Source organism: Solea solea, chromosome 17 (assembly GCF_958295425.1).
Source record: "Solea solea chromosome 17, fSolSol10.1, whole genome shotgun sequence".
Lineage (NCBI taxonomy): Eukaryota > Metazoa > Chordata > Actinopteri > Pleuronectiformes > Soleidae > Solea > Solea solea.
The window spans coordinates 2853979-2866253 of NC_081150.1; the positions used below are offsets into that span (position 1 = coordinate 2853979).

Sequence of the window (12275 nt, forward strand, 5' to 3'; positions counted from 1 at the left end):
GTTATTGTCAAATTAGTTAAGCCTATAGCTATGAATCTCATGTTGCCTGGTGACTTATAGGAAGTTATATGCACACACACATTGCTCTGTTTGTGGGTTTTTTGTGTGTCATTTATTGCATTTTTACTGTACGGCACTTTGTTTAACTGTGCTGTTTAAAATGTGCTTCATCAATAAATTGGAGGCAAATGACCAAAGGTTACACACTACAGCTTTAAAACAAAACAAAACTTAAATGTATAAATTGGGTAAATGAAATTTGTTCCTGTATGTATTAAAATGTTGTTTTTTGTTTTTATCCCTGTAGGAAAATTCATCTCTGAATTTAGACATTCATCTACTCAGAACCTTCCTAGAATTAGAAACAGTGGAAAGTCACTGAGTAGCGTCCCGGAAAGCAATGGGTGTTTGGTACCTCGCTCAGAAGTACGCCTTTCTGACCTGACAGGAATTTGAACCGGCAACCCTCCAGTTACAAGCCCAGTTTCCTTTCAACTTGGCCACAAAGTGCTGTACAACAAGCAATAAAGGGTTAGTAGAAGAAACATAAAGCAATATTATACCCAGAGACAAAGTCCAGCCAAAAACACACAACGACACACACACCCTGGACAGCTCATCAGTCCATCACAGGACCAGACACGGAGACGAACAACCATTCACTCCCACATGCACACCTACGGTCAATTTATTAGGTAGATTGAATGACCAATCTACCTAATACTTTCATGACATGTTTGACTGAAATGTGTTTGGGTTTAAACACATTTCATGGGTTTAAAATAAAAACCTGCAAAAGGATTTGGATTCTTCCAAATCACGTCAATAGTAACGTTTGAATTAAATCCAGGTTCAAATCTGCACTCATTTGGTCCAAGTACAAGAAAAATATCTGACCATATTTAACCATGAGAAACACCAGGTGACATGATTGTCATTATTAGTGTATGTACATTGGGATCAATGTATGATTGATACAATTTACAAGTTGATCAGGAACTGCATCACATATTCTGATGTTTCCACAAACTGAGTCTGAAAATCTCCATTTTTGTACTTGCCCAAACATTTTACAAGGTATTACATTTGTAATAACAAATAATAACTTACAATAGTCTAATTAATTATGGTCATACTTTCCAGAAACTGTGCAATGCTACTTTCAGATGTTGTTCTTTCCTGTTTTTGTTCCTCAACTCTAAATGGTTTTAGTTGCCCTGGAATATGCTGGAAGAGAACTAGTTCATTCATACAGTGCATTGTCCAAATATTTAAGAAGATGAAGGTTTTCATTAATGTCTATTCTATCCCACAGTGGGTTACTAATGACATAGCATCTAATTTTCAGAAAGGAAAAAAAGCCACCAAAAATGTCCCTGACCACATTTACGTAAAATACTTGGAGATAACTGGTGATATACTCCACTGATGAATGGTTATGTTGAGGTTGGTGCCTCAGGATTCATGATTCATCTACAGTAGTTGACAGTTGAATGCAAAACATTAAGTGAACTCTAACTCAACTCAAATCAACTCAAAGTTTGATTATTGACAACCCAACGAGCAGCATTAGCACAGATACACTTAGACTACTTTGAAAATATACTTTCATCAGGCACTTACTGTTGTCCAATCTCTGTCGACCTTTGTTTCACCCTCATTTTTCAAGATGGCTCTTACTTCTTAGTTCCAGAGAGGATATTAACCAATTATGAATTCCCATTGTGTCACAGTTTCACATATGACACCAGGTCACTTCCATTTTAGTGGTTTTATGTGTTATTACTTCCTGTTTTGCACTCCCGATTCTGTGCTTTAATGCAGGGAGGCATGGCGGGGTTTCCTGGGGCAGCTGGCAGGGCTACACACCTGATCCTTATTTATTCTCTACCCCAGTACTTAAGCCCGGTGCACTCTTCCATGCACTGCCAGATTATCCTGCCTTCAATGTGATAGATAGGACAGATTAGGATGAGATTTTGGTGTTTCTTTGGTTTTGGTTATGCTCGGAAATATCTTGTAACACTTTGTTTGAAGGGCTACTTCTCTACCATGACAAAAATCAGAGGACCCTCCACTTCAATGATCAAAATCTTGGGGTAAGGCTGAGTGATACGAGCATGGGGTGACATGCATTTGAGCCAGACTATGTCAACTGTACATATTACTGTAATTTGTAGGTGCAACATCAGATTGTGCATGTTGAATGGCTTTGTAAGTAAAGTGCACTCGTCTTATATGGGTATTTTCTTGTGAAACACTGATTATGTGAAGCTCACTTGTGAACAAGGATAAACTTTATACTGCAATAGGAACAACACCATGTAAATGAGAAGTCAAAAACTTGGTTCTGATTCCCACTGCAGGTCCTCTTCTGTCTGACCACATTCAGCCACATTTGAAATGAACTGGTTGATCAGTTCATAACACGGGTCACTGCCATAAACAGTTGGAGCTGCTGTGTTGTGTTGTCATGGCTGCGTTTCATCATTACTGCTGATCTGAGAGAAGTACTTTCATGCTGGCAATCTCCTCCTCTACCACATCACAAAGATGTGCCACTGCAATCACATCTCCAAACTTCACTGAGCATTGTCATTTCCATTGAAAGTAGCTATCAGTAGACCGTAAACTGAGGTTATAAAGGGATGAACACGGTCAAAAAAACAATTGATTGCTGATGCAGGGCCCAACTTGTGCCAAGTAAACATTCGCCACTTTTTCATCCCACCAGCTGCTGTCTGGCAGATTAGATCCATGGAATGCCTTTCTGCTAACCGCAGGCGTAAAGAGTGGTTTTCTGAGTGACCATAGCAATTTAGAGCTCACAGAATTGCTACCCTCCTGATGTTTTAGTTTCTTCGTTGGTGTTTTTGGCTCCATTTTGTGTGAATTCCACAGATCTCAGAAGACAATCGAACCTTTGAGATTAATGGTCAAAGTCCATGAGCTCTCTTTTTTTTTATCCATTCTGATGTTTTCATGGGAACATCAACAAAAGTCGACCTCCATTATATCGCTACTGCCACATGATTCTGTCTGATTGGATGATTGTATGAATAAGCAGGTGCATGGGCTCCTAACAAAGTGCTTAATATCCATAGTAGCCTGTACAAACAGTAAAAATAAAATGTTAAGCTTATAAGCTTATATATATATATATATATATATATATATATATATATATATATGGATTCACAGAAAAATATATCTACAAAACTGGTTGGAAACAATTTCTTAACTTAATTGCAACAAGTTACGTTAACAACAAATCAAGTCAGCCAGTAGCATTTCTTTCCTTTTTTCATTTGGTGTGTGTGTGTGTGTGATACTGAAAGACGAAAGACGTTCACACAACCGCTCACTTGTATGTTGCAGCGGCCATAAAGACAACACAGCTCCAAGTTCCACAGATGAAGGAAGAGATGTGCATCTGGAGAAGAACAGGCAAGGAACTGCGGAGGGAAAGTGCGGAAAATCCAGTGTGGACGTAAATACGAACAGCAAGACTGAAGGTGAGCTCGTGACTCGTAGCAGAAGGCAGGCAGCATGTGATTGGGTAAGTGCACGACACTCGGGTCAAGGAACAAGGCAAGGTGTCCAAAGTAGAAGAGATAAGGAGGGCACACAGTCTAGAGTCTCTTTCATATCTCAATTTGAGCTTCTTTGGCTGGGGGCGTGACCTTTATCGTGCCTGAAATGGTGCAGAATCTGAAGGGAACATGAGGGACAGAACAGAACAGAAATTTACACCACTGTAAATAACCCGGTGATTAGGAAACATAATGGCAGCAATTAAAAAATACAATACAACATCTTTTACCTTGACTTTCTAAAATGTCTGCGTCTCTTCAGGGCCGTAAAACAGGAGGACTTTGTGCAGGATTTTTTCAGGTTCAGGACCTGGTAGATGATGGGGTTGTACATGGCTGAGGACTTGGCCAGCAGGGTGGGAATGACAGACACGGCGATGGGCACTGTGTCTGGCTCACCGAACGCGGACACCACTGACACCACTGCATAAGGGATCCAAGCTATCAAGAAACCCGCACAGATCAGCATTGCCACCTGAGGGGATACAAAGCATTAATTTGGAGTTTACATTTTTTAAATGTAGTGGTATGAGGTACTGAATCTACACTACACTTTCAGAATATGTTGCCACTGTAGCTTGCCATCCTCTGCACCAAAGTCCATAGAAAAAGCTTTCTTGTACAAGCAGTTATGAACCACAAATAAGCCCTAATGGCGACTCTTAATTGGAAATGCATTTGTTTTAACCTTTAAAGATATTCAATAATTAATAAAGGGGTTTATACTTGTCTTCATCTGGACTGCCATTTACACTTTATGGATTTTTCCTTGAAAACAAAATCATTCATTACTCACTCTCACTCCCTGTTTTTCGTGAGACTGTTCCAGCTGACATAGGGTGAAAGGCGGAGTACATCCTGGACATTTATTTAAAGAGGAACTAAACCCCTGTTCTGAACCTGACTCTGCCCAATGCCCTATTTTAAAAATCTACAAAAAGTGGGCAGGGAGTTATCGGTGAGTTACAATTCAGCGTCAGGTAGTTTGAATCTGTATGTTTTTGGATAGTAGGAGGAAGCCAGAGAATCTAAAGAGAACCAATGGGCACACAAAAAGGTCAAATCTGGATTTTAACTGGTGACCTTCTTGCTGTGATGCTATGCAATGCTAGCCAATGCTCTGCCATTTGGCCCAACCATTACTCCAATCTTGAGAAGCATTAGATTTCTATGACATTTTGTGACCCACCTTTGTGAGCTTCATCTCAAGGTTGTGACTGTTTTTGATGCGGGCGTCAAAGTGTGAGATCTCCTTTGCCGAGGACTTGACCTTGAAGATGATCTTGACATAGGAGAAGACAATAATGCCAGCCGGGAGGACGAGGCAGAAGAACAAAATGGACAGGACAAAGCTCTGTCCGGACACAGAGGCTTGTGCCAGCCACCAGTTCAGTGTGCAGGAAGTCCCGAAGGGCTCTGGGGCGTAGCTTCCCCAGCCGATGAGGGGCATGGTGGCCCAGAAGCCTGCATACACCCAGACAAAGGCCAGGCACAGGAAGGTGTGGTGGCGTTTCCACCATGTGCCTGAAAGTGAAGGAAAAGGAGCGTTGATATTATTAATTGCATAACTTTTAAATATCAAACTGTGAAATTCCTTGAGTCTTTTACTCAACTTATCCCTTTAGGGCTCGCCACAGTGGATCATCTGCCGTCATCTTGCCCTGTCCTGTTCTGTTACACCAACTGTCCTCATGTCCTTTACAGTATCCATGAACCTTCACTATCCCTCCTCTGCACGTGACCAAACCAGCTCAACGCTGACTCTCTTACTTTATCTCCAAACCGTACCAGTTCTCACGGCCACTGCCAATGAAAATCTCTGCAATGAATCCAAACCATCTCCATCCGACCTTATGATTTCTCACCTTGACCTTCAATGCAGTTTTGAGGATCATCTCGATCCTGATTCTCAGATTACCTACCTAGCAAAAATTACTTGAACTTGATGATTGGAACAGAAGCTGCTAAATATCCATGTGCATTTGAGCTACGAGTGAATACCATGCAAATGCATTCCAAAAAAAACCTAAACCAAACCTTTGAAAAACACTATTTAAGGGGATGCGGACTTACCATATTGTAGATGGCAGATTTTCAGGTAGCGATCCAGGCTGACCACGGTCAGCGTAGTGAGGCTCCCACAACCAAAGAAGAAGCCCGCCCAGCCGTAGAACTGGCAGCCCTCCCAGCCGAACAACCAGCGGTGGGAGAAACTGGATACTACGAAAAAGGGCTTTCCTGTCACTGCACAGACGGAACAGGAGAAGGACAGAGAGGAAGAGAAACAATGGAAAGGTGAAGAGTGGGGTTTAGGGAAAGAGGGGAAGAAATAATACAGTTACTCATTAAATTAAAAAATGAGTAAAATTCTTAATCTCATAATCTCAAATTGCCTAAATTCTTCCATCAGTTATGACACATAGAATCAGGATCTGCTTGTACTGGAGCTATTTCATACTGCTTTTTCAGTTCCATTTCCTTATTTTGTTCTGGCTTTTCCTCAATGGAGAGCTCAAGCAGCAGCAACAAGGCTGCACTCCTGCACTTACGACTTTTTCATTGGTGACCAATTACAACGGACTGTGAAATGAATCATTTCATTTGTTTTGTTGTGACACGCATGCTTATCTGCGACAACTAGTTCCCGCTCATTTCATGTTGGACCTGCAAACGTGAGTCCCCAGATTAATTGGCTGAGCTCGGAAAACAATATGTCGGACAATTCTGTTAATTGTATTCAGATGACACTGAATCGATGCACGGGGAAGTGAACACTGCTTGTGACATCACCCATGGACACCATGTTCACCATGTTGCCGTTTTTCAAGCAGTAGTACACAGACATCTCCTGCAACCAGCCCCAAAAGAGCCCAAAGCTTGATTGAAACACCTGAATTCAATACTTACTAGTCAAATACATTTGTCCATGAAGTGTATATGTGCTATGCTTTATTGTCTATTTTCTGTAATTGGGAGTAGCCAATGTGTGCACTCATGGCTAAATCAAGTGAGAAGTAGGTTCATTTTCCAATAGACTTTCATTCATTCACTTTCATAGCCACTAATAACATTTAACATCACACCTTCAATTTCAAGCTTCAGACTCATCAGTCCATCTGACACTCTTTTCACTTCCAGGACATTCCTAACAAACCATAGTAGTACAACTTAAAACCTGCACCTAAGCTTTTCGCTTTGCTACCTTTCCACCTGGTGTAGTATCTGATGAAGTATATGAACTAAGAAGAACACATTAACACAGCTAATGTTTAATACTTAAATGTATTGATGATTGACATTAATAAGTAAACATGAGACAAGAGGGTCTCTTGGACACATGACAAGTCAGACCATACGTTGTACAATAGGCATCCTGTATAGGACAAGAAGCTTGAGGGTCTGTCTTGGATATATGGTCAGTTAGGAAATACAGATGTCTCTTGTTTGACTAAATGGTGATATTGTCCAATTTAAAGTTCATGGGACAGCATGGTATACCTGGACCCGACATGTTTTTCAAGTTGTTGCATTATGGAAACAGGAGAAAGGCGGGGGTCAAAACATGTGATGCCTGCAAATAGGAATGCTAGAGAATCTATATAAGGTTAGTTTTGCTTTTCTGAGGCAGAATTGTTCGGAGATTCGGCAAGAACATTCTCACGAAGTGCTGCAGCGCTCGGTCTGATGCTTGACTTAACCAAATAAAATCCCTTTTGTTCGGTACGAGTCTTGTGTCTGAGGGGTTCTTTCTACACCATCAACTCATCACCTATCATTCGTAAGAAGAAGGAAGCCTGACAAAAACGACACTGGTCTCCTGGACACACAGTATATCCACCTTACTTCTCTGCATCATGTCAATCAACTCTCTAGCTTTTCCCGTCATCGTCCGAAGAAGGAAATAGTACATTAAAACCTAAAGGCTTAAGCCACAACACGCATCCCTTCCTTGAGGAATAAGTCAAATGCACCAGGCAAAAAATTCCTTGTAGTGGTGACTACAAAAGCTCCTTTCTTTCTTTTTTAACCAGTGTTTCAAATTCTAAATCCATGATCACTTTGACAGCCCTTGTGGCAGCTTGTGACATGAGTGACTCATTATTGAACAGCATACAGTGGACTTGCAATGGGGAGAGACAGTGCATTGAGTGCTGATCGTTTAAATGGATGCAAATCTGTAGTAGCAATTCTTGTGGTAAAGCTACCTTTTAAGCAAGTGTAAATACTATGACAGCTATTTTATTATCAGGCGTAGTACTGCAGTATTACATTATCTACTTCAATGGGAGAACCTTCCAATGAAAATAAGAGTGAATGCAGAAAACCACAATAAGAATGTGTGAGTGTGTGTATTTGTATTTGTTGCCTCTTTAGGATCTTCGCTGCCATAAACACTGATCTTGTTAGGACAAGTAGTCCTCATGAAGACCTGGTCCTAATGAGGCAGAACCTCATTTCTGGGGAACAAGTTTAGTTTAGGGCTGAGATTTTAATTATGTTTAGGTGAAGGTTGGGGATAAGAGCATGCAGATAATAGTCCATAAAAGGATAGCTGCACAAACGTGTGTGTGTGTGTGTGTGTGTGTGTGTGTGTGTTTTTGCTTCCTGCAGAGTCGGACGAGCCAGGAGTCATGTGGCGCCAAAGCCCAAGCGGCATTAACGTCAAAACCAAGACCAGGCAAGAATGCATGATGATACATAATGAGCCAACAATGTGTGCTTGCATAAAGCGAGTTGTGTAATGGCGTCCGATGTAGCCAAACTCTTCTGATTGGCCAATAACTCTTTACAGTTGAGGTCATATCACCACATATGGTTGACTTGGCATGCTTTTGACACGTCAGAAGAGCAGGTTTTTGGGTTTTCATGTGATTTGGCGCTACACAAATCACTACACTACCTAGAAAAAACAACCAAACATCAAAGTTCTTTTGTATTGTTTTTACAAATTGTACAGCTCTCTGTACAGCTCTCTTTATCATCTCTATCACAGTGGTAGAGCGAGTGAATGGCAAACTGCACATTTGAGTGGTCATCAAGACTAAAAAGCGCTATACAAATACAAAACCATTTACCATTTATAAAGCAAGTCCGACTTAAGTACTTTAGCCAGAAGGTCGACATTTTCTCTGCTTATAGCTTCCAACCTTGGCGCAAGCTGCTTCCCCTTTTCTACCGAGACTAATAATAAACAATAAAAACCATACTGTTCTGACTGAAGCAGTGGGGAAATGTTCACTGCACCTCCATTTGACCTTTTTTTTATACTGTAGCCAAACGCAGAAATATGCTCAGAAGTCTGTCACGTAAAGCTCTCCCTGTCCTTGACATCGATATGTGGCTGTCAAAAGCTGTTGCTTTGTGTGCACCACAGCTTAGGGACTTGCACAATTGTGTAACGTGACAAGCTATTTCTTTTTTTTCTGCCTCCAAATAAATATTACGATTACAATTAATCCTCATCAATATTCATTGGGTATTTTATTCAAATGAGGCCATCATTTTTCAACACGCATTCTCACCAAAGTGTTATTGTCAAAAGAAATAAATTCCCTGACAGTGGAGCCTAAAAGAAAACTGGCAACTCCCGAGGAACAGTGCATCATATGGTGATCCAGCCAGTGGACTGGAAATGACTTAGATGAAAAACAGGGCGACCCAAGCAACCAGCTTAGTGATCTCATCAGTAATCAGTGTTGAGTGGCAAAAACCAATATCAGTAATGGAAAATATGCATGATCATAATGGATTTCAAATCTCTTGATCTGGAAGGTGTTTTTTTGGATTTGCTCTTATTCAAATTAATTCCTACCAATGACTTTTTTTTGTGATAAAATGGCAAACATAATGAAAATAAGACACAAGTCAGGGTCTGCAGGAAAGGAAGTAGACCATGCACTTTGTATTGTTTGGCCAAAAAGTGATTGTCTGCCAGAGGGCTATATTTTAAAAAAAATGCAACCCTCTTTATTGAAACCAAGTGTTTTCAAAGCGAAATTAACCCTAAAGTTAATACCCAAGATATAGGAGCCACAAATCACTTTTTGGCATAACATTTGGTATATTACTTTTTACACAAGCCCTTTCCATTTATTTCAATGGGTTAAAAACAATACAGTGTCATGAGGATATTTTTTTTTATTCATTGTTTTCTCTTTAGGCTGCTCTCTTCATTTTATTTAGAAATTTGGCAAATATGGCAACCTACTCATGCACTCATCATTTTAAACACTGAAGGTTTCTGTTAGTGATGGGACAATATAGGATATTATCGCTTGACGTGATTAAAAAGCACTTTCAATAAGTTTACAGTAGTGAATTTCTAATGTAGTGAAAAATACTAATATTTCACAAGACTGACTTATTATGGTCTTATTAAATTCATTATTTTCGACCGAAAACACATGTATCCTATCTGCGAAATTTCAAGTGCAGACAGAAGTCCATATATCACCTTTCATACACAATTTTAGTCCATTATCTTTTTCATCAAGACCAGGGAGATGCTCTTGCGTCATGGTTAGCCTTGTGAAGACTTAAAAACAGAGACAGGTCTCACAGAAATGTATTAGTGAGGATTATGACACTGTGAATGACATCAAGTATGACGCAAAGTGGACAAAAAAAACCCAGGGAGGTCAAATCAATAAATTCTTATCTCAACTTGTACCTTTTTAAGTTCCCTTTAATAGCTTCGGTTACTGACTAGTTCATTTATTGGTCCACGAACAATGTATGTACTGTACATCAAGATGCAAGCAGGTACTGATCAAGCTTTTCATTAATTTAATAACAAAATTCTTATTTGACTGTGCAGGAGCGTTCATTTTTATTGACCCAACAGTAATTTGTATGGATTGTCTCTGCTGAGATTATGACAGTGAAGTGTAGCATTTTCTTTATCGCTCTCTAAGGATTATAATGTGTGTGTGTGTGTGTGGTTTTTAATTTAACCAAAGTCACAGGGAGGTAATGAGTTCTGTCAGCACTGTCAGCGTCAGAGATGTTTTAAAAAGGTTTCACAGATGCTCCAGCTACATCAGATATTTATTTTTTAACAAGACAACACACACACACACACACACACACACACAGAACAAGCAATCTCACAGAAAGACCATGGAACCAACCAGAATTTGAACTTTTATCACATTTACTTCTATTATTTTGCAATTCATAACTGTGTTTATGTCCATATTAACATTGTAAAGCAACTCCCACCATATCTTGATTAGTAATAAAAAGAATGCAAAAAAAGTGACTGTATTTTATGAACGTGATATGAATTTGTATAGATTGATTTGATTATTTCAAACGCATGTTTATTTCTTCAGAAATGTCTGAAAAAGGAATTGGACTTGTGACTGGAGGGTCACCCGTTGCCAGTTCAAAACCTGCGATGGGTCAAGCACCCAATCCCCCACTGTTCCCTAAGTGCAGATAAATACTTCCAACTGCTCCTGCACTCAGCTTGTGTGTTAGCGTCCACTACTGGTTTACACAGGTAAAATTCTCAATCACTAATTGGTGGCAAAAAAAAACACATTTTAAAGTGTCAAAAGTGTTAATTTATAGTGATTAATTAATTAATGCTGACAGCTATTATGATTATCATTAGTAGTATTGTATTATTATTATTTCCCTCTTTCCTTATGCATATCCACAAACTGGTTATCTTTGCAAATTTGGTTATGCTCAGATGATCTTTCAGTCTAGACTGTAAAAAAAAGGATGAGGATTGTGCCTTGGTCATTAAGAATTCATCAGAGGAGAGTAAAACTTAGCCTTCTGAATGTGTGTGAAGACACGAGGGGGTAGGAGGACTTTCCATGCTCGGTACACATAAGTACAGCATTTTCTGTTCCTATGGTCAGGGCAAACCTTTCATAAGGAGCTAGTCTTAGGTTTTCACCACCCCATTGTGCAGTAGCAATGAAAGACTCATTGTGGGGGTTCGGCTTAGGGTTAGAGTAATATACAATTGAGCACAGTCACCACTGGATCAATATGACATGTTTGCTGCCTTAGTTTCATCTCTAAGGCAATAATGAATGTTAGCATTACCAGCCAGGCAAAAAGAAGCAAAGTAATGGTTCGCTTTACAGTACAGTAACAATATAATAATAGCATGGAGGTAATTTAGGAGGATAAGTTAAGAGCTTTATAACAGGGTGACGGTGGATCAGTGGTACGGCGAGTCGTCTTTCAATCTTCAGCCTGTGGGTTCATTAGTCTCCATGCCGATGTGTCCTTGGGCACAGTTGCTCCTGAAGACTGTGCCGGCAGTGTGTAAATAGGTAATGAATGATGCGTGATAGAAAATGTGCAAAAACTGTAGTGTAAAGCATGCAGTGTTGATTGGTCATTAAGACTATTATATTTTATATTATATATATATATATATATATATTTAAAATAAAATGTGTATAGTACTGTATATCGGTATAATTCATTCAGTCTTGCACACTGTCCTCTCCTTCATAGTCCTACACTTCATTTTTTAGATGGGTTGTTAATCCCTGTTATTTTCCTATTCCTGTTTGAAGTCGCTGCAATGAAAACAATTTCCCCCGGGGATTAAAACAGCATTGCGTATTCTGAATCAACAGCAAAAGAAGATGCACGACGAGCCCCGTCTCTCTGTCGGCTTCCTCAGTCCATTAGCGGCCGATGAAGAGAGAC

The 12275-nt window shown here is 39.8% G+C and overlaps 1 protein-coding gene across 1 annotated transcript in view; it reads right to left on the bottom strand.

The window, feature by feature from the left end:
- Positions 1-3200: 3200 nt before the first annotated feature.
- Positions 3201-12275, bottom strand: part of opn5 (opsin 5) — a 40376-nt gene continuing 31301 nt past the window's right edge. Inside the window, exons 4-7 of the mRNA XM_058612698.1 lie at positions 5667-5837; positions 4783-5117; positions 3824-4068; positions 3201-3711 (exon numbers count right to left, since the gene is read on the bottom strand). Coding sequence (XP_058468681.1) covers positions 3645-3711; positions 3824-4068; positions 4783-5117; positions 5667-5837 — 818 coding nt within the window. The 3' untranslated portion in view covers positions 3201-3644. The remainder of the gene's footprint in view (positions 3712-3823; positions 4069-4782; positions 5118-5666; positions 5838-12275) is intronic.